The sequence below is a fragment of the Drosophila simulans genome, chromosome 3L (assembly GCF_016746395.2).
Source record: "Drosophila simulans strain w501 chromosome 3L, Prin_Dsim_3.1, whole genome shotgun sequence".
Taxonomy (NCBI): Eukaryota; Metazoa; Arthropoda; class Insecta; order Diptera; family Drosophilidae; genus Drosophila; species Drosophila simulans.
This window is the reverse complement of record NC_052522.2, coordinates 12,532,456-12,556,151: the sequence shown is the minus strand read 5'-3', so window position 1 is coordinate 12,556,151 and position 23,696 is coordinate 12,532,456. Positions and strand designations below refer to the sequence as shown.

General features: G+C 40.7%; 4 protein-coding genes across 5 annotated transcripts; 2 read left to right on the top strand and 2 right to left on the bottom strand.

Annotated features, from left to right (window-relative positions):
• The first annotated feature begins 164 nt into the window (after positions 1–164).
• On the top strand, positions 165–4,975 carry LOC6737864 (huntingtin-interacting protein 1-related protein). Its single transcript, XM_002084656.4, has 8 exons — positions 165–490; positions 1,183–1,604; positions 1,664–2,394; positions 2,451–2,560; positions 2,628–3,374; positions 3,431–3,866; positions 3,933–4,337; positions 4,395–4,975. The coding sequence occupies exons 1-8, from the start codon at positions 455–457 to the stop codon at positions 4,880–4,882; spliced, it is 3,375 nt and encodes a 1,124-aa protein (XP_002084692.1). The 5' UTR covers positions 165–454; the 3' UTR covers positions 4,883–4,975.
• Positions 4,976–5,158: 183 nt separating this feature from the next.
• On the bottom strand, positions 5,159–18,808 carry LOC6737863 (vacuolar protein sorting-associated protein 13D). The gene is made up of 19 exons (XM_016171390.3): positions 18,542–18,808; positions 17,690–18,480; positions 16,330–17,379; positions 15,361–16,271; positions 15,018–15,148; positions 14,740–14,880; positions 14,047–14,674; positions 13,868–13,987; positions 13,483–13,807; positions 12,624–13,416; positions 12,319–12,571; positions 12,111–12,255; positions 8,713–12,048; positions 8,439–8,651; positions 7,528–8,382; positions 7,161–7,469; positions 6,608–7,102; positions 5,434–6,549; positions 5,159–5,259 (listed from the first exon to the last, which is right to left on the bottom strand). Exons 1-19 carry the CDS (start codon positions 18,636–18,638, stop codon positions 5,209–5,211), a joined length of 11,760 nt encoding a protein of 3,919 aa, XP_016031634.1. The 5' UTR covers positions 18,639–18,808; the 3' UTR covers positions 5,159–5,208.
• Positions 18,809–18,952: 144 nt separating this feature from the next.
• Positions 18,953–20,613, top strand: LOC6737862 (hsp70 nucleotide exchange factor fes1). The gene is made up of 5 exons (XM_002084654.4): positions 18,953–19,112; positions 19,170–19,247; positions 19,583–20,123; positions 20,189–20,397; positions 20,458–20,613. The coding sequence occupies exons 1-5, from the start codon at positions 19,071–19,073 to the stop codon at positions 20,506–20,508; spliced, it is 921 nt and encodes a 306-aa protein (XP_002084690.1). The 5' UTR covers positions 18,953–19,070; the 3' UTR covers positions 20,509–20,613.
• Positions 20,392–23,689, bottom strand: LOC6737861 (ankyrin repeat domain-containing protein 11). Of its 2 annotated transcripts, XM_016171387.3 has the most exons (4): positions 23,462–23,689; positions 23,065–23,200; positions 20,880–22,495; positions 20,392–20,818 (listed from the first exon to the last, which is right to left on the bottom strand). In XM_016171387.3, exons 2-4 carry the CDS (start codon positions 23,195–23,197, stop codon positions 20,645–20,647), a joined length of 1,923 nt encoding a protein of 640 aa, XP_016031631.1. In that variant the 5' UTR covers positions 23,198–23,200; positions 23,462–23,689; the 3' UTR covers positions 20,392–20,644. The 2 variants fall into 2 exon arrangements, with proteins under 2 accessions (XP_016031631.1, XP_016031633.1); XM_016171389.3 differs by lacking the exon at positions 23,462–23,689 and having other exon boundaries at positions 23,065–23,337.
• Positions 23,690–23,696: the final 7 nt, after the last annotated feature.

Here is a 23,696-nt window from a genome sequence, read left to right as displayed (position 1 = left end):
AAACGTTCGATGTTATAATTTAAATATTGATTTATTTAAAGGTATTTAATTTCAAATAAATCTTCGATACAATTGGAACAACTTAAAAATTGCAAAACATTTTTTTTCGCGCTCAGAATGGTGATGCAAAAAGTTGATGACTATCGAAACGAATCGATAGGGAAAAGCCCGCATATCGGAACACCGCCCAGCTCTATAAACTTTTATCGATAAAGGAAAACAACATTTGTTTATATGACTAATTTACTCTTACACTCATTGTTTCATACACGCACACGATCGAAATCCGAATGAATACGAACGCGGCCAATACGAAAACAATGGCCAACATTGTTGATAAGATAAGATAACTCCCGTTTCCAATGTCTTTGCTGTCTTTGCTCTAATGCACATATATCGCGCTGCGAATGATTCGAATTTGTTCAGCAACTACGCCAAGAATTGTCAGTAAACAATGGCAACTCACGCCGAGAAGGAGTTCTACCACCTGGTACGTAAGCCCAAAGGAAAGCCAAGAAAGCCGCCAAGAAGTCCCACAGCAGATTATAGGCGCACGGGTGTTGTCACATCATGTGCATAGTGTTAATACCTAAATGTTTATGCACACAACTACAGGCGCGCCGCTCAAATTTGCATAAACATTTCGCTTAAGAAGTCAGCCTTGAACCAGATTATATGGAACAGCTCGAAATATCATCAGCTTTTCACACGACTTGCAACACCACAGAGACTACACTACATGCTAATCCCAAGTTTCTCCGCTTCGGATGACCCAGAAAATTAGAAACTGCAATGAATGCTATGCGGACTACATCCACTTTTATCAATTGTTCAATCTGCACACAAAGGCCTTTCAAATTTTTTTGATTACCGACCCAAATTCGGCACGATAAGAAGTGAAATCCAGTATTTAGATTACCTTCTGTTATCATAAATTCATAACAAACACAGAGTGTAGGTGTTTGGAATCTTATTTTTAAAAGCATCGAAATGTTTGCACTTCCAAACTAAATAGTCGATCAGTGAGTCACATCGTTTAGATTGAATTCCACTAGAAGGTTGTATAGATATCGAACGCCAAAATCCGTCCATATCTTATTAGCTGAGTCAGTCACTTCTTCGAAAGTGTAAAATAATAATTTCTTCCAGGTAACAAACTATAATTTTAACGTTTAATTTCAGAACGTCAGCGTGTCCAAAGCTTTAAATGGCCTGGAAGCGCCACTCAAAACTAAACATGCCCGCTCCATTATTATTATGATACACAAGGCCAAGGAGGCCAAAACATTCTGGATGATCATCTCGCGGCAGCCTTTGATGCAGAACAGATTTACCGCCTGGAAGTTTTCGCATCTGCTGCACAAGGTCCTGCGAGAGGGTCATGAAAGTGCCATCCGGCACTCGCAGAGCCACAAGAAGATGATACTGGAGGTGGGAAAAATGTGGGGCCTGCTGCAGGACGACATTGGATGCTGTATACAGGCGTATAGTAAGCTCTTGGCCACAAAATTAAACTTCCACGACAAAAATCGAATGTTTCCCGGCACCTTGAACATATCGTTCACCGAACTCTTTATTGCTGTCGATAGGGATTTAAATTATTGGTAAGTAAAAATAGAGATGTATTACTTTCAAACTACTAAGAGAAAACCCTTGATTCCAGTTTTCAACTGTGTGTGGAAATATTCGACTACTTGGAGGATATAATTGCGTTGCAATTGACGATATTTTCATCTATGGAAAAGTACAGAATGTCGTCGATGACACCGCAGGGACAATGTAGATTAGCGCCAATAGTTTGCCTTATCCAGGATTCCAATGCGTTGTACGATTTAAGCGTTCGGTTAATGTTTAAACTACACGATGGTGTTCCATACGACGTTGTTTCCGGACACAGAGATCGGTTTCACGGTCTGTTTTTAAAGTTAAAGAGTTTTTACAACAAAGTGCGACCGCTTCAGTATTTCAAGGACCTAATAACAATCCCGGAATTGCCAGACTCAAGTCCTAACTTCAAGTCCCAAAACGATTTCACCAGTTATGTTCCGCCAGTGGTCCACGTTCCCCAGGAGCCCGATCCTGTTGTTGAAGACCTTGTGGATACCAACAATCACGAGCTGGAAGCCTTCAGTCAAGCCCAGCAGCAGCTTAGCATGTTGGAGGGCATAATCAGTGAGAAAGAGGCTAGCATTGAGGAACTGTCATTCAAATTGGACGCTATGCAAAAAAATTTCGACGCACTGCAGCAAAGCTACAGACACGACATTCAGGAGTTGCAACAGAACAATACTGTGCTCTCAAATGATCTGGTCTTGGCGAGAGAAATGTGTGCCACCTTTCGGATGCAAAACGACGATCTTGAGATGCAACTGAATCAGAACCCAATTCTTTTACGTAAATAAATGCTCATTCAACTTAATGAAGTCATATTAAAGTCCTTTAAATTTCAGAAAAAGCTATGGAGGAAGAAGAAAAGCACAAGTTATCATCGGAAAAGTTTAATAAACTCAAAACTCTATACACAAAGATTCGGGATGAGCACATTCAGCTGCTGAGAGAGGTATGTAAAAACTAAATATTTTTTTTTATTTCCTATACTAATATTCATTCATTTACTTGTACATCAGCAAAGTGATTGCAACAAGTCCTTAAATAAAGAGAAACAAGTGAACTCACAACTATTGTTGGAAACTAAGGAGCTTACCAATGAAATTTCCAAAATTAAAGTAAACGTAGAGGAAAAAGAGAAAACAAACTTGACTCTGCAAAAGCAAATCGAAGAGCACAAGGAGAAAATATCACATCTTGAAGCAGTCAAAAACGAGATGAAGGAGAAATTCGATGATGTGGTTAAACAAAAGCAAATTCAGGAACTCGATATTAACTCCACTTCCGAAAACCTAAGGTTAAATTGCCTTAAAGTCGAAGAGCTAAATGGAAACCTCAATGATACCCTGGAAAAACTGTCGAACGCCGAAAGCCAAATAAATGCAAAGACCGAGGAAATCGAGAAAATGCTAAGAGCTTTTGAAGAAGAAAAGGCATTGCTCTTAACTCAGATTGAACAACAGAGTGTTGAAAGTAAAAGCAATAGTGAGGCTCAGAACGCTCAATTGCAAGAAATAATTAATAACTTGGAACAAAAGGATAAGGAGTTCAATGAAGTTCAGCTTCAGCTGTCCAGCGCGGAAAGGCAAATTAGCTTAAAGGCGCTAGAAATTCAAAACAATTTAAAGGCGTTTGAAGCGGAAAAGGCAGTGCTACTAACTAAAATAGAGCAGTTAGATATAGAGCATAAAAACAACAGCGATGCACAAAATGCTCAATTGCAGCTAACTTTGAACAACCTGGAGCAAAATGAGAGTGCATTACAGGTAAATTGAACCAATTTAAATCAAGAACATTATATAAACTACTTTTCTTTCTTCAGCAAACCAAGGAAATTGTAAATCAACTAAGGCAGGAAAATACTTCAGCGGGTCAGCGTATCGAGGATTTGCAAAGCAAACTCTCGCTTACTGAGGTAAAACTAACCCAAGCAACTCAGCAAATTGATTCGGTGACTAGTTCGTACCAAACCTGTAGTACCGATTTAAGTGAACTCAGAAAATTGGTGATCAAAACTGTAAAGGAAATATGCAATTCCAAGTTGAGTGGCTCGGAACAACAGCCTTTGGATGCGGTGCCAAACATAATACGCGAAATGGAGACCATTTTGAATAAGTTCAACAACTCATCGGCTATAAACTATGCCGCTTCAACCGAAGGAATGCAAAATGTTATGTATCTGGGTTACGTATTTATAAAACTATACGATCAATGTGATGTTATCTACAAAACAACCACTGCAATTGAGACAGGTCAGGGTAAGTTGATAACACTAAAGACATAACCACATACAGCAAACTAATTTTATATTATTTATTTTGCAGAGATTTTCTCAAAGACAAATTTGTTATGTACAGATGTCTGTCAATTGTTCCAATACTTATTAAATAATGAAACAAAAGAACACGAGAGACAGAAAACAATAACTGATATACAGACAAAGCTGAGAGATATTGAGAAGCTGATTGAGAAAATAAAGGCCTCCTTTGAACAGAAGATTGATTTGGATAAGCTGCTCGAAATCGAGCTTCGCGAGATGGACGCTGCTATTGATGATGCAGCCTCCAAAATTACAGATCTACTTGCAAAGGCTCGAGAGAAGGACAACCAAACCAATTTAGAGGTAAACGGAAAAATAGTGGATGCGTGTACCACCTTGATGGAATGTGTCAAAGCTCTAATCCAAAAATCTCGTCTCCTGCAACACGAAATCGTGGCTTCCCAAAAAGGTAGCTATATATATTTTTGAATCCAAAGAAGTTACTAACTAGTATTTACTCTTTCAGGAAATGCGAGTGCTAATGAGTTTTATAGGCGGAACAGTCAGTGGTCAGATGGTTTGATATCCGCCTCGAAAAGTGTGGCGAAGGCAGCCAACTATCTGGTGGAAGCTGCAAACAAGGCTATTGAAAGTGAATCTGGAAAGAACTTTGAACTCATTGTGGCTGCCCAGGAAATTGCTGCCTGCACGACCCAAATGGTTATTGCGAGCAAAGTCAAGGCTGAACGTAATAGTCAAAAGTTATCCGACCTCACGAAAGCCTCGCGAAGCGTAACGCAGGCAACAGGAACTCTGGTCGCCACCGTCAAGGATTGCAACTCCCAGCTGGAGCAGCAGAGTGAAATAGAACTTGCTAAGCTAACGCCATCACAGATTAAAACGATGGAAATGGAAATTCATGTTAAAGTACTCGAAACCGAACAAGCTCTCCAAATGCAACGACTAAAACTCTCAGCGTTTCGTAAGGAGCATTACAAGAATGCCGATTATTAAATACCATATTTATTAATGTTACTAACTTTACAAACATTCTTTTTTAATGTATTAATGCCCGTCATGACAAATAATATATCTACACAATATTTACACTGCGGTCATTTTATCCTACAATGAATCCGTAATATCTGTTTATAGTATTCCGTGTCGATCGCTTTTTGATCCTTGATTTATATCACCATAGTATGTGGGTTCATTATTTCTTAGATGCTTATTTTACTTACTACTTGAAATTAAAATAGCACTTATTGCCAAAGAAAATAAAATGTAACATTTGTTGTCAAAAGGTTTTTGTTTATTATCACGAACCGACTTATCGCATTTTATAAAACGGCATGTTCACGTTCATCAAAGACACTTTTAGCGTAGTTTATCTAAAAAAAAAAGTATGGAATATATGTGATAATCATTTCAAAATTTGTAAAAGGTAATAAATTATATGATAAACGAAGTCTGCTGACAATTTATAAAGAAATCAAAATCATTACGAAATCGTATAGCTAAGATCAATAGAAATAATCATATGTTTCATAATGATTTCTACTTACGCATCTCGATGCTGCCTCAGCACATTCCTCGGAACGACACCGTATCCTGGGCCTGGTAATCTTTGGAAGATTGGTCGATATCTCGATGTAGTGACTGGTCGACCCCCTGCTGCTCGTAGATGGCGTTGTGCCTGCATTCGTTACCACTGGATGGCACGAAAGGATCTCACTAACATGGCATTCAAACATAATGGTTGGGTTGCCGTCGCTTAGTGAAAATATTCGTACGTATTCTGTAGAAACCAGCAACCGCAATCTGGCCTCCTTGTCGCTCCACAGATTGGGTTCATATGAAATTATCTTCTCCGAAAAGTTCTTTTGATTGATTAGGTACAGATATTGCTGTCCCTTGCTTTGGCGATTGGAATACAATGGCAAAAGACCACCAGGAGCACCAGTCACACATCTGGGTAGCCTTTTCCTTTCCGGAGCGTTTCTGTGACTATCTCGGCTTGTTTCACGAACGGCACTGGCAGTTTCCGACGCCAGGTCCAATACTCCAATGATCGGTTTGGTGACGGTGCCTACTAAGCCCTTTCCCAATCCACTGAGAAAGCCAGGAACGCCATCGGAAGTGGCACCATCGTAAGTGTGTCTTACAATACTCGTTACTCCGCCCAGCAATCCAAATCCGAGACCCTTCAGACCCGCTGCAAGGTGACCGCCGGATGTATTGGACTGCAGTTCCAGAATGCGTTGCCTCGTCTCATTGTCGTGATCATCCAGCACAACTTTTCCCAGGCTGTCGGACAGCGTTTCTGTTAGCTTCGCCGTCGAATTCGATATGCCATGCGTAACATTTTTCACCAAACTCTTGACGGAGCCCTCAAAAATCAGTCCGGATACTCCTTCCGAAAGATCGTTGGCAAATCCCAGTGGATTACCAAGGAAATCGACGCTGCCCAAAATTGCAGCCGCATGCCATTTGACTTGGTTGATGTAGTGCTTCTTCAGCTCCTTCCGATAAACGTCCATCGTCTCAAAGTGCAATTTGTCCGAGTACCTGTCGAGCTCAATCAAGGCATCTTCGAATTTTATAAGAGTGAGTCCAAGTGCCTTCTTGGTTTCATGCAACTCCACCGGCAACTTTGAAGAAGTGAATGCTGAAAGTCGAACCTTTAAAGAAAGAAATATAGCTGTATCAGACCATTAAATCTAGATTTTACAAAATTACCTGAGTTGCGCCAATACTTAAGTTCTCAAAATAGTATCTCTTCATATCCTGCAGAATAGGATTATCATCCGTGTTCTCAAATTGGTATTGCACACTTAAGTTCTGGCGGTTGATCTTGCCATAGCCCAGGAATGAAGCCACTTTGAGTATCAGCTTCTCCTCCAGACTCGCTGTTGACGGTTTCAAGTCCAGGGTTAAGTACTTGAAAATGATTGCGTTCTTGTTGGGAGAGGGTAACATTTTCAGTTTGAGAACAACTGCATTTTGTTTTTCTTCAAGATCATTCGAAGTTTGCGTGTGCAACGCAATCGGACTCGCTGCGTCCAGCAATTGATTATCGATTTGTATATAGGCAATATTCAGATCTAAGGAATTCTCCAAAGCACTCTGCACAATATCACAATTTATGTGATCGAGGCTGATGAACATGATTTCCTCACACGGCTTGCGAGCTATGATGGATATACCGATTCCTTTGACGAGCTCCACATTAATCTAAAATGATATAAATCTTAGTTTGTTATACTTTGGATATTTTGATGGTCCTACTTACCAGATACTCATGCACGAATGATACTTTTCCCTTATCCGTAATTTGCCTATTATTCAGCGAAGCATGCATCCATAGTAAATCGGGTGTTAGGAATACTGAATTTTGTTTAATTTTAATATCACATATTTCGATCGTGGATATGGGTCCATCCATTTTCGTTGAAAGCTCCAGCTGACCCGATCCAGGCCTCAGTTTCTGTGCCACAATGTGTTGCCCGATGGGTATTTGTTTACTCGAACTTGACCTATTTTCCGTTCTGCCCACGACTGCCTCGTAGTTGGGCTTCAGGCCGTTCTCTCCAAATCGAGACTAAAAAGTAAACGATTTTAGATTGAAGAATATCAATAAAACTAAAAGAAATCCTTACCTGCACGCACATATTGGCATGGCACATAAGCCGGCCATTTTCGAATCTCCATGTCTGCGTTGTAACTCTCTGCTTATTGGGTGTTCGGACTACCAAGTTGGTGAACTCCATGGGATTCGGAGCCTTCTCCAGATCGAGTACAAGTCGCACTGCATTCGCATCATTTGTTTGAATCGGCGGGGTGGATCCTTCATGCTCCAATTGACCATTCGAGTTCATTAGCCACAATTGTGAGCGATCACCCGAGTTCTTCTCAACTATCACCACTTTTTTACCACGTACGCCCAAAACCAACTGTCTGTGCGTGTTTTCCTCCTCATTCGAACGCTCAAAAGTTCCTTGAAATGCGATGTAAATGAAGTTGGTGTACGTTAGTGTTTTCTTAATGTTGTTTATGTTGTTGATCGGGAACTCTATCATGTTTCCTCCGGGCGCCTCCATCAGCAAAATCTGTTGGCCCAAGGGATCATCCATGACATAGGATAATGAGGATTGCGGCCTAACTGGTGTAATCCAAACGGGCTTCGATCTCAGCTGTGAGAAATTGATGACAACTTCCGAGCAATTGTCAATTCGAATCGGTGGTGGTAAAGTTCGCGCGTCCGTGAATAAGAGTATAAAAGTAGCATCCTTCGAGATGATTTCCAAGCGAAGGAAAAACATTTCTCCCCACTCATTTCGCACATTAATGTACAAGCTCTGGACATCCTTAATGGGAATTCCCTTTGACCAACAGCAGCACTCGATCTCCGGAATTCGTACGCAAATAATCTGCTCCTGATCCCAGTTGGGCCAATGGAAAGCGAAGTTGCAATCAACGGGCGCTGATATAATCTTACGCGGATCGGGACGGTCCTAAAAAAAATATATATATATCACATAGGCTTAATTTAGATACTATTACAACTCACATAGTTAACAATGTCGCACAGTTGCATAAACTCCAGTTTAAAGCCACTACGATTGTGCAAATGAAATCTGGGAGACAGAGTAACAAAGGTCGTACAAGCATAGAGTCCTCTGCCCCTCCTGACGCTGATACCAATCGCATAGCTGCCCTTTGTATTTTCCGCTCGCAAGTCCCTGTCGGCCAAATCCTTGTGCGTACTAAAACTTTTGCACCACTAAAAACATGGGAGTAATACAAATTAAATGACAATAATATCTAGCTAGACTTTTGCATACCATATTGTTGGAGCCATAAGCTTTGCCCAATCGCAGTACCAGTGCCGGAGATCCTTCCTGATCCGAAAACGAGAACATTAGCGGCGCCACTTGCCTCGCAGTTTCGTGCTCCTCGAATTGCCCAGCTGCCGTATGACTGGTTCCTTCTTGTTTGTAGATCAGTGGAAGTCCTGTTTTGTTGATGATCCAAACGGGAGCACTGATATATAGTTCCATTCCCTTGCCTGGCACCGATTGTATGGATACGCGCACGTGCAGTTCCCGCTTCTTAATGTCAAACAATTTCAGTTTCGGTTCTATAACGCCCCTGTGGCTCACGGGAATCTTAAGTTGGCCCGAAAGTTGAAAGTTGTCCAGTGTGATGCTCAGGTTGAGGGGCTGGCAAATGTTAACGTTGTAGATATTAACACTTTCCGATGAGTTTATTCTGCCGGTGGCATGCTCATGGATCTTAAACATCAGGTCACAGCAAAGCATATTGTTTATCTTGAGCGGTGGCAGAAGCGTAATCTTATGACCCGGTAAATTCTGTTCCTTACAGTGATAAATTTCCCGGCTTATATTCACAAAAGTGTACAATAAACTCTTGTTGGTATCGTAGCCAGCGAGTAGCTGTCGGGTGTCATCCTTGCCGCAGGCTTTCCACAGGATTTCCTCATTGCTGAAACCAGTGTCCTCGTAGGCATCGCTCTCACTCGTATTATGTGCCACATATAATGAGGCATCGATGAACTTGAGCGGCACAGATAGTTCATCGTTTGGCTTTATTACACTTATTGAGCTCAGTCCATCGCTGTGCGTGCCTTTCAAGGTCATTTTCAGGAATACATTCCGATCCAGTTTGTTTATCACGCCCAACGAGGACTTGACTTTGATGAGCTTCTGGGCAGATCCAATCAATGATATATCGAAGACTATCCGGCTTTTCGTCAAAAACTGCGAGTCCAATTTTGTGGTGCGGAAAAACATACCCACTTTGTCCACCGATATGGGTCCAATCAATGTCCAGCCGTGGATTTGTACGAAAATCTGGTGCAGATTCAATTGGTGAGAGTGCACGTGTCTAAGTTTGCTTTTCTGGCTAAAATCGAATGTTTTGGTTTCGTTGGGCTGCACGGAGTACCAGTTCTTGATCAATTCCACCTGTTGTAAGTCGGAACGCGTCAAATCCCCAAGTGGAGCGTAAATCGGTTTAAATAGCAAAGGTGTTCCGCTGAGATTTTGGAGCGCAAACGGAATAAAAGGGGAACGTTGCCTAAAGTTCTTGGCTCCATTGTCATTGAAATCGTTTGTCCAGTTCTTCAGAACCATGTGAAACAGTTCGATGAACGTGGATGTCACATTCAACTTGAGCATCTGCTTGCTGGAAATTCCAATCTCAAAGCGTTTCTTGTTATCCAGATGACCCTTGGTGTACTTCCAGTTCAAATTGGACTCCCACGTCTCAGCCACTGGTTCCCATCCACTCAGACGGCGATTATAATAGTTAACGGAGACTTCTGTGTCGATGTTACCCAAGCTATAGTGTCGAATATTCGTCTCCTTGGGATTGGGATCCTGCGTTTGAAAAGTAAAGTTGAGCAGGAACTTCGAGAGCGATACCTCTAGCAGTGGCACATCTGCATCCATGCAATCGTCGATTATGAATACCGATATGAGACTGGCGTCCACCACAGCGGTTTTCATTTCCAGGGCGGGATTTCGGTAGGTGTTCTGTTTTTGCTGGGACAGCCAAATGGCGGCATCGTTGATTCTCCAATTATTTATCTGCATGGCGTACAGACAGTCGGATATCTCGAAGCCCATTGCCACGAGCGGAGCCACCTTCTCCAGATCCGAATCAGCCTTTGATATGACGTTTTTCGGTCGTGATGTTTGTGTGGGCAGTAGTCGCGCCATTCTCGAAAACAATTTAACATCCACATAGGAAAGCCGAATGTTCAAGTGTTTCTGAATCAGTATGTTCAAGCAATTACTCCGTAGTTCTATAATCAACGTAAAGGGATCGATTATGGACAAAGCACTCTCCTCTTCGGCGTCCAGGGTGCAGGAAAATATTTCCAAGTGGTTAATGTCTAAGGACAGAGGCACAATGTTGCTATTTGGTTTATAACAAATAACAGTTGTGCTCTTCAAAATGATTGCGTTCGAGTCCAGCCGACTGCATTCCTCAGCGAATATAATCTCCGAATCTGTTATATTTACAACATATTCCGTGGAAATACTGGTGTCCATCTGAGGCTTTTGAGCAATCTGATTTGCCGCAGTATTTACCACAGGTGCCGGTGAGTCTTCTTGCAAATATGACTTCAATTGATCCAGAAAACTGAGGAGAGCAAACACTCTCATGTTGTTGAGCATTATTGTGTACTTGGAAAAATTGGCTTTTTTCCTGCAATGGACTTCAACCTGCACGGAATTCTCGATTCGCACCTCCTTTTTGGATGGCTCCAATATGTTTTTAAATACGTTTTCGTTGCTTTTGTCGCTTTCGTTTCTCTCGTCAACAATTAAAATATTGCTCGATATCAAATCAATATCCTGTGAGCCGTCGCTGAACAAGTCGATTTCCAGAGTGGATTTCAAAAAGTGGATACACGCCAAAGGTTCTATGGCAGCACTTTGCGAAGTATTTAAAGCCAGAAGCAGTGACACATCTTCCAGTAATATTCGAATCGAAATTAGAATGGACACTATCTTAGAAACTTCATTTTTTGGCATTAGGTTAATGGTGGAGAGTCTTTCGATGGATGTGCAACTGTTATTGTGGTAGTTCATGTAAATATCATCGGTTTGTTCTCCAATATTGTTGTTCAGAAAACTTCGAATCAGTTTGTATTGCTGAATATTGATGATGCCACTCAATTTGGAGAAGGTTCCTTGAACACTAATGTCTGGACAGACGCGCTGAGCATCTGCCGAAAGGTTTCTCTCCAACTGCAGATGAAGGAAGCATGACTCATTGAAGAACGGCTGACCCAATCGTAGGAAGTTCATATCAGCGATTATAATTCGATCTTTCTCCTGATCAGCTTTAGCTTTCATGGAGCTTCTTTCGCCGGAGAATAGGTTTATATTGACCAGGTCAATTCGCATTACATCCAGGATTTCATCTTTACTTGGCGTTGCACTCATTTTGCTTATTATATTGTTGTCACTGGCAAAGTGGAAACTATTTTTCAGAGAGAACTGGCCAAGGTATGCGATTATTACTTCATTTCTGTTATAGGATGATGGAAGCACTATAACTGGAGAATCAGCTTGAATAACTAGCTTCATTTTCGATGGCCGCATATTCTGCTCACTGCCATGTTTCTTTAATTTTCTTATAACAGGCTGTACACATAAAAAAAAGCGTTTAAAAGGATAAAGAACATTGAAGAATATCTGGACATTACCGTTTGCAATTGCAGCAGATCCTTAACGAAAACATGTAACTCGGTTGAAAAACGTTTTGTGTGTATATAATGCACTGCAGACATGTTAATTCGCAGGGTTGAGTCGGTGTCCAAAGTCTTCAAAGCATCCAGATCGACAAGTTTCCTATTAACAAGGCAAAGAAAACAATATAGTAGTATTCAAATCTGCGGTTTAGCTCAGCCTTACTTTTTATATACAAAGTTCAATGCTTCCGTGCCACTAGTAAGAAACTTCTGCTTGTAAATGTTTCCATATTTGGTTAGATCATTAACTGACACGGATCCCAAGCAGCCTTCAACGATTTTGGAGAAGGGGTCCTGAAGAATCATGAAAACCGCATTCGACACATTTACTCTGGACAAGAGCGACTCATTGCGAATCAATGTAAAGTTGAAGCTCCTTATAGACACCTTCAGCTTACTACAAACTTTGTCGATATCTAAAAGAAATAATATTTGTCAGTTATAGTTAATTTTCCCAAAAACACTCACGTTTTTCAACAAGTTTCATCTCTTCGGGGTACTTTTCATTGACGTTATCCACGGAAACCAGGCCAAAGAAGTCGAATATAGTATACCACCGTTCAACGCAAATGGCCAAATTCAAGCAATTAAACTGAATTGAACTTGTTTGCTCCAGTTTACCATTTTGCGGAGATCGTCCCGTATGTGATTTGTAAATAACTAACGTTTGACTCTCCTTCTTTTTGCCCAACTCATTTTTGTTGCAAGATGTATACTTTTTGTCTCCGCCAAAGACCTTAATCTGCATGTGGTTGTAGAAGCAGGACGGAACGGAGCTGGATCGGCTTTTCAGTGAGTTACAATAGCTTGGTAGGTCAGGACACGAAGAGGATGTCATTTCATTTTTCTTTATCTTCTGTTCGAGGTCCACAGAGGTCACCATATTTCTAAACGGTGATGCTAGGTCTGACTTTAGATCCTCCATTAGCACAGACTTTAACACGACTTCCACATCCTTGTCAAATCCTTTCGAAACATGTTTTACATTAAAGTCTTTAAATGTTAAATTTATCAAGTCATTGTGATATTCATTCTGCAGGTTGATTTGAAATACGGGAACCGAGAACTGAATAGTTGTGCTGATAATGGATTCGCCATCAATATTCGCAGTTGGTTCAATATCTCCGTTTTGATCCAGTTCGTCCGATTCATTTAGAACGTCATTCGAGAAATTAGTTGCGTACCGAATGGATTCCAAAAGTAACTCATATTGTTTCCGGTTTAGTGATACTTTAAGCGCCTCAACCATACTTCCTTTTATCTGCGGTTGAGTGAAATTAATGTATTTAAATTGTTACGCATATAAACTATTGTAATTACTACTTACTGAGAACCTATTAAGTTGTTTGTCTCCATCATTATCGTCACTATATCCGGCATAAAGTTGCAAAGTAATCGCTGTGTCGTGCAGAATGGGAATTGCATCCTTATTTTTGGCAGGGTGAACATTAAAACTATACTCCCCTTCATCAATGTTCAAGGAGTATACGTATGTGTTTTTAATCTCAATCGTATAGGATTCATTAAACTCATCCGAATCGCATTTGACGGCATTGGAGCAACTGATCTTTCCCAAATTGGCTATCAAAACATTCGTACTTGTGTTGGAAATGGGCAGAATAATTATGGGGCTACTAATTATTATATCAAGCCTGAAAAATAACAATTTAGGTTTAAAATTTAGTTAATTTTGAGTTTATTTTATAGTTTACCAATTGTCCTGACGATTTCGTTGCGGGTAAACTGGTCCGATTTGCTCGACTGCCCTAACCTGTTGCACAAACTCCTTGGCCATATCAGTAGCTTTATTACCAATGGAGGTGGCAAATTCTCTGTAAATATTAAAAGCGCATAAGATATATTTTTAAAACACCTAACGTTTATTACTCACCGCAAGCTCCTTTTAAAATACGTAATGCATGCATTTACATCGCGCAAAAACCTGGGACAATGAGTATACGAAGCCGAAGCCATTCGCATTTGGAAAGTGCAAGTGGTCTTGTCACTCCAGTGACTTTGAAAACTTATTGCATCACTTTCGTCGCTCTTCGTTTCTTCGTTGTAATTATTTGAGTATATTTCATTCGAAAGCTGACTAAGAACGGTTTGCTTATTTGTGTCTGAAGCTCTCAGAATTTGATCTCGGCCAACAGAAAGTATTCTCGGATGGCAAAAGGCTTCGGAAGTAATGTCTATAACTTGTATACCACCAAGGGATCCAATAATAGATAGGTCCGATTGAAAGGATGCATTGATTTTAGCTTCCGTCAGCGTAACAGTTCCAACTTTTCGACCCACATTAAATTTGTCCCTCTTGATGGTGTACAATAGCAGAATATTTAGTCGGAAGAAATCAAAGAATATTTCGTTGTGATTCTTATGATCGACTTGGTCAACCACATCAACTGGTGCTTCAGTTGCTTCCTTCGGCGGTTCAGGGCTTTCGCTTGGAAAGATATTTTGCGCCAGAAGCGTCCTTTTAGCGAAGTTTAGAATTTCAATAATAGTATCCTGATTGGCTGAAATAAATAGGTTTATAATAGTTATACATTTCTAAAAATTATAATATTGTGCTTTATCATACCAATTATGTCCAAACTGTTGAATGTGATGCTCGTAGTGTGAAGTTGCATTGAATTGCTTTCGTTGGGCGGAACAATTTTAATGTCAACCGAGATGAGCGCTGTGGAGTCCTCATCGTCGCAGAATTCTGTGGATCTATCTCCTAAATATGTTGATAATCAAATATATTATTATAAATTACCTTAGATCATGGCTTATTAATAGCAAACTGGGATTGTTAGTATGCAGTTAGCGCGCAATAGAAATGAAAAACGATTCCTCTCCTCACATAGTACATACCCATTTTAATATTTTGAACTGCTTTTGTGATCATGTGCGGACTAGTAGCCCTATCAAAAAAATTTGGCGATCCAGGCGAAGTTGGCGAAACAATTGCACTATGTTTAAGGCTGCCAGATAAACTATCCATTCTATAAAATGCATAAATGTTTCGAAACCATTAAAAATTTCACACTTTAATGTGCAAGGCACAAACAACACATGCATACACACAAAAATATTCAATTATCATAATTGTTTCTTTAAAAAATAAAAGTAAATAAAGATCTTTATCAAGCTTAGTGGCCAAAAGAAAAGCATTCTATCAAGCGTTTCGCATGTATTTTCTAGGATGTACACTTACCCAACATGACGATGACTAGCCACCAATAGTTCAAAATCTGGACCAAAAGATTGAATGGCATCCACGAGGAGTAATCCGTGAACCGACATGGAAATATTCGTCTCATGCGGTTCTTTTGTTAAGCCAGCTCGTGCCCCAATAATTTGAAGCTCGGCAATGCTCCTTTCTGTCGATTGCATCTCGATCACCAGTTGATCCATTACAAACTCTATGACAACTCGGCTCCTATCGTCTTCCGCAAGGTTTTTGATTCTCTCGCTTGCGTAAATCGTGTTGCCGCCTCTGTAAATGTTCTCCATTTCCTTTGAAGCCTTTATAATGGGTTTCATAATGTTGCAACAATTGTTTATGAGTTCCTCGTTGCCGTGGATTAATATTGTTGGGCAAGTGCCGAAGAGCATAAATGAAGGATACTCGGGATCGACGGTGAAGATATTCCTTTGCTCAAGTGTGAGATTTATATTAAATTTATCAATCAGATGGAAATTCGACGATGTTTTCAAGCAAGCTTGCCACCGTTCTTCGTATTTGCAAACCAGAACTTGAAGGTTTGTAAAGTTGATCAAATATTTATCGTAAATCTTATTGTGCAAAACGTACTCCAGTTGAACGTTTTTGTTCAGAAAGCTTTCCGTTTTTGGATTTTCCAGCAGCGTGGGAGATTCCGAACCACTTTTTTCCGATGCAGGCGGAGTTGAACATGGAGTCAAATAAGTTTCATCGTCATCGCTTGTATTTTCCGATACAGCCGACTCTATCACAGGTATAACTCTCTTAACCTCCATTTTCCTCATTTCTAGTTTTCCGAAATCGAGCAATACCATCAACGAATTGCTAACTTTGTAGTTTTCCAAAAATATTATGCGTGGCGCGAAAATTTCAATTTCGAACATCCAAATTTTTCGATTTACCTATGAAAAAACAAGAGTTAGTCTTTGGTTCACAACAACTTTTAAATATTTAACTCACCTCATTTCCACTAAACATTTGATTCCAGTTCTTCATAAAGTCAGTTTTCTTCGTGACTCTATTGCGCGGTGAGTATTTACAGGAATTCGTATCGGCCAGAAAATCTAAAAGCCACTGGATCGCATCCTCATTATAGATAAGATCTAGACCTTTCGATTTAATGTTCAGCTGAAAGCGTAAGTGATTGCAATTTTCGTATTGTAATTGAAACAGGATATCCTCCTGGAGAGCAGCATTCTTTACTATTTGATTTGGTGTCGCTGTATTCCCTGTTTGTGGCTTAATTAAGTAATTGTGCATCGTATCACTACTGGTTTTGTCTATTAGGTATACTTCTTGCAAGGATATGCCCACAGTGTAAGATGTTAACTGTGGGCTTAACTGGAGGTAGGCGGAGAAGTTGTTGAATTGCATTTCCATAGACTTGTTCCTGCCATCATTTATCTTCTCTTCGGTCTGCAGGATTACCAGTCCCTTGAGAAGCTTGATTGAAAAGTGTCCGAAAACAGCATCGCTTTTTAAGTCGGTAGAGTTCTGAAGTGAGTTCTCCAACGCAACGAGAATATCATCTTCCAAATGTTTCAGCGATTCATCCTGTTCATTATTTGGGGTACTGGGACTGTTCGCATACCAGCCCATCCAGTTTGGAAACCAATGAAAGAGCATATTCTTGCCCTGCTCGTTCTGTGATTCAAAGGCGAAACCTTTCGTAAACACTTTTTCAAAGCATATCCTTCTCATTATGGTTAAATCCGAGATCTTTCTATCGCTTTCGATGTAGGCTTTGAACTCCTTATCTGCAGCGGATAGGTTTTCGTTGGGATTTAATATAATTGATTTGTAGAGCAGCATGTAACGAAGGTTTTCCTTGAGTATTAACCACGTTTCCTCATTTTTCTTAAAGTCAAATCCATGGCATATGGTAGCGTATTTCCACCAAGCGATTGGATTACTTTCTACGGTGCATGTGGGTCGCTTTAGCCTGTATTGTCGAACTTCCTTAACCTGACGGATTTCTGAGAGCTTATCTAACATTTGCAGTCGCTGGACCTGGAAATATTCAAATAATTTAGCAGAACAAGTAATAAGCATACAAAATATGGTGATAACAACTGCGTCATGGGAAGTAGAACTGTGTTTATTGGGGTACAAGTTCATTTTAGGGCTTGGTTAGATAGAAATAAGCCAATTTGTTGGTGATTAATAAAGAACAAATAATATTCATTCACGAATAAAATGTATTGTTCGATAATCGCTTAAAAAGCAATCGAAATATGTACCTAATGATGATGAACTTTGGACCTCAGTAAATTACGTCTCATTTGAATGTTATTTGTGGCTTCAAGTTGGGCTTAGTTACCTTAGATATGTCTATGACCACCTCGGGAACCAGGAGTTCACAGGAAACCCTAGGTTTGTCTTTGGTACGTATCACCTGCTGGCATTTGTCGCGCTTCCACCTGGCCGTTGCACAAATGGGTTTGATGATGAAATTGTGTGACCTCAGTTCGCAGGTGGAGTGCATTTTTTCGAGAATCTCCTGGTTAGAGTACGATTGACATTTGATGTCCTCGTGCAACAGATCCCAGTAGACCGAGAGCTCTTTGAGCTCCACCAGCTTGTAGTTCATTTCGCTGTTGTTCATTTTGTAGGACCCATTGGTCCAATCACAGTCGCAGCTCTGGGCGGTCAGAGATCCGATCTTGATGCCCGTGCATATCTTGCTCTTGCCGGTGTCCACGATGTCCTCGAACCGAAAGTGCACATCGGATATCTTGAGTTCAATGTTGTCAATGATGTTGGTGGCCATGTTGGTACCGTACTTCAGCCAGTTATTGTAGGACGAGAAGTAGTAGGACTCCATTTGCTTGCCCTTTTCGGAACGCCAGCCCGCTTCAGCGGTGTCCAGCACGGCCAGCTTGTACTCCAGATCCTGCAACTTCTCCTTCTCGTAGTCCCAGTTGTCCAGGTTCTTCGGACAGATGATGCAGAACAGGCCCTCGATGGAGATGCACCACGGCGATGTCCTAAACTGGCGGACCGGAATCTGGAGTTTGATTTTGCGGATGCTGCCGGCGGTGACTTCGACCGGCAAATTGAACGAGCGGAGGGCATCTTTGCGTATGGGTATGTTCTCGAGCTCAACTTCGCCTGCGGGAAAATATATTGTTTATGCGATGCGGAATAAAGATAAACAATTATATCACAGTACCCGAGAGCAGTGCCACTGACAATTGGGCGGAATTCAAGTTCTCCAGATACTTTCCCAGATACGTGTTTAGCACCCACGTTATGAGGTCTCGCAACATGCTTGTTTATTAACCACTGATGCTAATCCTATTAAATATTTGTTTTTAATTCATGCCCTAATACCACAACTATAAACATATGATTGGGGACTATCTACACCGCATAAATATTGCCGAGTCACAAATGGAACAAGTGGAATCGGAAAAGGTTGTGGAACTGGATTGTGGTTGAATAAACAGGTGGTTTCTTTGGCTTATATATTTAATAAACAATTTTAATGGAAAGTAGTCGATAAAATAATATAAATTAGTATTAATTTCGAGTGGATTAGGTGTTGCTTAAGTTTGAAATAAATGTGTATGATGTTTTGCGACTTATCAATCAGATTGGTATCGGGTATCGGTCTTGTGTGATATTCTTGAAATTCCATCACTAATTACTGTCAAAAACAAAAAATTTTATTGTGATTGCTACAGAGTCTATTTCCTAAAATGACCGATCCAAACGTGCCAAGAGGAGCCTTAAGCTTGCAGGTTAGTAATTTGAGTAGAGTATCTAGTGAACTTTAATAAAATGTATATTTTTCTAAGAATGTTCTGAAATATACGGTGCAACACCACGATCCAAATCCAGAAGCAGCCCCAAAGTTGGAAACTCCCGATCCTGAGGTATGTAAACAGCTCAAATTGAGAGAATTTTAAGAATATTTAGAATAGTTATTGTGTTAAGCTTCATTCCCAAAAACACCTCAAGTAGCCATACTTTGTAAATAATTTACAAGTGTGTCTTAAGCACTGAGTCAATCGAATCATCTAGAACCTATATATTTGGCCATGTGCTCCTCCAAATGGGGTTTCTATAGAAAGCCAAATTTGTTTGGAAGTTACTTTTCTGTCACTTTGTAAGGTAACATGTAAGCTCTTTTTGATATAAAAAAAGTATAATATTAGTTATTGACTAGTAACTTGGATCTATATAAAATACCAAATCTTTAATGTTTCAGAGAGCTCAGTTTTTGGCAAATGCCCTAAATGCCATGACAGTGGATGCTGCGGCGGCACTGAAAGCAGCTTTGGTGATCTTGAACAGCGAAGAAGCCAGCACGGACGACCAAATCGAGAGTCTGGATGTCATAAGGAGCCACATCGATGACATCGACAATGCCATAACGCTGGTGAAGCTCGGAGGAACAGCAACTCTACTCCGCTACATAACACATTCGAATAACGAAGTGCGAGAATCGGCACTCAATACTGTCGCTGAAGTGGCGCAGAATAATGTATTTTGTCAGAACGCCCTCATAAATGATAAGTTTTTGCCTGCGCTTGCAAAGAACTTGAGCCATTCGAATCCGAATACCGTGCGGTGCTCCTTGTATGCGATATCATCGCTGATAAGGAACTTTCAGCCTGGATACGACGAGTTTAAGCGCATAAAGGGTATCAGGTCCTTGATACCCTGTCTGAAATCCACAAATACAAATGTCTACGTGAAGACGGCTTTTCTAATTGCATCGTTAACTTCAATCGACAAGTCTGTCAGAGGTAAATTGAAGTAGTATTTATAACCCCGTGCATGAAATCCTAATTTTTGTCTTCCCTCCCATCAGATGATTTTGTGAAGGAAGAAGTGTTTCCCGTGCTAGCGGAAAACCTAAAGCCCGTTGATGACTTTGATATCAAACAAGAAACTACGCTTTTTGCACTTTCGTCTCTTTCACGGGAATCGGAGTTAAAACTCTCGACGGAAAAACGAGAGGAAATCCTATCGAAGCTTCAGCAAATTATTTCCAAAAACAAACAGTCGGAAACGTGTGAAGTAAGATTATTTTATATATCTATTGTTATGTATCAAATTTCATACCTACTTTATTTACAGGACATGGTTAATTATGCAAGAAATATTTTTGACAACTTAAGTGCACATTAAAAACAAATCGATTTTTCACGTAAATGATAAGTTAAATAAAAAGGGCTTTGAAAGTATCTCTAGTTTACAAATCTGTCGAAGAAACACATTCCTGTGTTTATAATATTATAACAATTTATTAATTTCAATGCGTCAGTTATGTTGGCAATGTGTCAAAGTCGTCACCAACGGAAACGATCGGAACGTGCTCCAAATTAACTTCAATCGGGTTGTCACATAGCCTATTTCGTTTTGCAAATATATTCCAATCCATCACCTGCACGGCGTGCAGACTTTCCGCCTCGTTATGATGCCGCAACACCATGGACTCCTTCAAAGATAACAACAATTTAGATTTGCAACGAAAAAGGTTTTGCTCAGGGTGAACATACCTTGATTTTCTCCCACTTATCATCGACATCTTGCAGCCAGCTGAGGAGCAATCGTCCATTAAAGCGGCAGCGAGCACTCTTTTCCTTTTCATCCTGCTCCGGCGTGATCATGTTGTAGACCTCGTCGTCCTTCAAGTACGTGCAAACGGAATAGGGCGCTGGCTGTCCAGATATGCTCCTGGCCGCCTTCGAGTGAACACGTATTATCTCCTGCTCAACGTTCATGCATAGTTTCTCCCGCTCCACGGTGTGTGCTTCGATCAGGTCTCGTCTGGCCTTCTCCTGATCCTGATAGATCCTCTCCATGGCCTGCGGAACAGTGCGTGGAATGTCCGGAACTGAGATCGGCGCATTGCGTCTTAATAAGTAGGATTTCTTTGTCAGCAGATACTCGTTGTATCCTTGCGGAGGTCTTGGCTTCACCGGATACAAGCTCTTCCACTTCTTTTCGATCTGACGACGGATGCTCAAGAACATCTGGAAGCCATTGGTGAAGGGATGGTCATGGGGGTGAGATTCTTCGGAGTTGACACCGGAATCCGCCGCATTTGAGTTCTTCGAACTGTCGTCGGTGTTTTTCGGTCGAATTTTTCGCTTTCGTGGATGGAGTTCCACGTTCGAGGGATTTATGTCCTTGGACGAAGAGGTCGACGAAGTCGACGGGCTCGGAACATTGGTGATTGCCTCCTGGTCAAACTGGTGGCCTTGCGGGATCGGACTAGACGTCATGTTGCTATAGGAGAGCTTTACATCTGCAGGATCGTTGGCATGATTGGATGACGCTGGCGACGGAGAGCTGCTCTGCATTTGCGGGGAGGAGTTATTGGAACTGCGCTCCACACTGGTCACTCCAGTGCGATGAGAGCTTCGCAGGACTCTTAGGTTCTTTTCGTCATTGAAGAGCTTTATATTCTTGTCATCCAGGGCTGTGGAGCATATGCTGTTGCTCTTCTGTGGACTTTCGTGCGGGCTATTAGATTGATTGGTTATGACGGTATCAATGGAATCGCTATTGGAGCTGACCACATACGGCAGGGCGGCATTGCGGGAGGCAGTCACCTTGCCAGTTCGAAGCACATTGCCCTCAGTGTCGATTGAGCAGTTCTGTTGCGGAATCACAATTTTCAATGGCGGCACTTTGAGTCCTCCGTTGTACAGGCTGTCGTTACTCTTGTAATCATCGCTGCACTCCGTTTCGTTCTCAATATCTACATTCTTACTAGTCTCCGCTTGCTCCTTTTCGGCATTGGAAGCGCTGCTTTTGTTTCCTGACGGAGATCCCTTCGTTGCAGCTAGCTTGGAGCTTTTCTCGACGCGCGATGTCAGTTTCAGGGAGGCAGACTTTACCTCCTTTCCATGCTCTGAATCCTTGCGCTTCTTTTTCTTCACGTCCTCGCCAGATTCCTCGTAGTCCTCCTCTATGTCTGAGTAGCAGCGCTTGGCAGCCAAAGTTCCCTGATGATTCGTATCGCTGGATTTACCATCGTTGCTGCTCTCCTCCGCTGAAGATTTGTCTTTCGTGTCCAGGACCTCTTGCTTCTCATTCAGGCTCGCCTCGTCAGTCTCTGTGTCTCCTTTCTTGCATTCATTCTTCTTTAAGTTGGTGCGGGATGAATCTGCAAGAACGAGAATCTTATACAATACATTTGACGGCTGTGTGATTTAGTTTGGAAGATCATGTAGGAGAGTAAAATGAAAGCTTATTATCTATCGGATATCTTTTCGTGTGGAATTTGTAGTTATGTTCGTAGGGAAACCAAATAAAATGATTTTGTTAGAGATGTAAGAACTTTAGCATTGTTAAATGAGTTCCTTTTATTTTTTATTTTAAAAGCTTAAGCTTGGACAATAGAAAAGTTCTTTGTGACATCTTTACATATATTTCTTGAATAATAATTGGTGTCTTCATATTTGAATCAGTCAACTTGCAATTTATCCACAATCGAAACCAGTTTTCCGGATACTTTACATTATTCCTGACTCTCAGATACATTTATGTATGTACATACATAGATATGTACATGCATAGATGTATATGCGTATAAGTATGTACGCAACGAAGTACCCACGATATGAATTGAAATTCAAGTCGACGAGTAAAAGTTCTAAGCTTTGTAACTGAACTATAAAATCCACTTGAATCATGTGAATAGTAGGCATTCACTTAATTATTTTGCTTATTTACCTGTCGACGAGTTGGCTGTCATTTGGATGAGCAGAGCCATTTGCTGCCTCTCCGACATTGGCGTGTTTGAGTTCGATCTGGGTTGGGTAGCTCCTGTATTAAATCCTATCCCCTTCGGTCTTGGGGGTGGCATACTCTTTTGTTCAGTTGTAGACGGTAAAAATTAAAATATAGAACAAAAACGGAGACTTGAAAAAGTCTTGCAAAATTTATTACAAAAAGAATAGTGCGACCGTATCGTGAATACAAAAATATGCCGTCTTGCTAATATAATAACGATGTTTTCAAATCCATTAAGTTAATAACAAATTAATTTATATATTTATGTGAATAAATTTCAAAATACACCTTTTATTCGATTTAAAAATTAAATTTTTTTATTGAACTAAATCAATACCTGCTCCACCAAGGTATGTGGGTTTGTTGACCTCCAACATGTTATAGATGCTTACAAATAGCATGTTGCGCATTATTACTTTTAATTACTACTTTATTTATGCTACATCTTAGCTATTATACGAAGTCTCATTGTTAGTCTAGCCGATTTTTTCAGGAATTTTCATTTATTTAGTTAGTGTTCCGATTCCACTGCGTTCTCCTCCCGACAGTGTGACCACTACTGCACAGTATAA

Excerpts from the sequence above, each read along its gene's own strand:
- LOC6737861 (XM_016171387.3), bottom strand. The coding sequence starts at position 23,197 with ATGCCACCCCCAAGACCGAAGGGGATAGGATTTAATACAGGAGCTACC. Across the intron at positions 22,496-23,064 it reads GACAGCCAACTCGTCGACAG|ATTCATCCCGCACCAACTTA; the intron begins GTAAATAAGCAA and ends TCGTTCTTGCAG. Across the intron at positions 20,819-20,879 it reads ATAAGTGGGAGAAAATCAAG|GAGTCCATGGTGTTGCGGCA; the intron begins GTATGTTCACCC and ends TTATCTTTGAAG.
- LOC6737864 (XM_002084656.4), top strand. The coding sequence starts at position 455 with ATGGCAACTCACGCCGAGAAGGAGTTCTACCACCTG. Across the intron at positions 3,375-3,430 it reads AAAATGAGAGTGCATTACAG|CAAACCAAGGAAATTGTAAA; the intron begins GTAAATTGAACC and ends TTCTTTCTTCAG. Across the intron at positions 4,338-4,394 it reads AATCGTGGCTTCCCAAAAAG|GAAATGCGAGTGCTAATGAG; the intron begins GTAGCTATATAT and ends TTACTCTTTCAG.
- LOC6737863 (XM_016171390.3), bottom strand. The coding sequence starts at position 18,638 with ATGTTGCGAGACCTCATAACGTGGGTGCTAAACACGTATCTGGGAAAG. Across the intron at positions 17,380-17,689 it reads TGGTCATAGACATATCTAAG|GTCCAGCGACTGCAAATGTT; the intron begins GTAACTAAGCCC and ends GAATATTTCCAG. Across the intron at positions 8,383-8,438 it reads TGTGCGACATTGTTAACTAT|GACCGTCCCGATCCGCGTAA; the intron begins GTGAGTTGTAAT and ends TATTTTTTTTAG.
- LOC6737862 (XM_002084654.4), top strand. The coding sequence starts at position 19,071 with ATGACCGATCCAAACGTGCCAAGAGGAGCCTTAAGCTTGCAG. Across the intron at positions 20,124-20,188 it reads AATCGACAAGTCTGTCAGAG|ATGATTTTGTGAAGGAAGAA; the intron begins GTAAATTGAAGT and ends CCCTCCCATCAG. Across the intron at positions 20,398-20,457 it reads AACAGTCGGAAACGTGTGAA|GACATGGTTAATTATGCAAG; the intron begins GTAAGATTATTT and ends CTTTATTTACAG.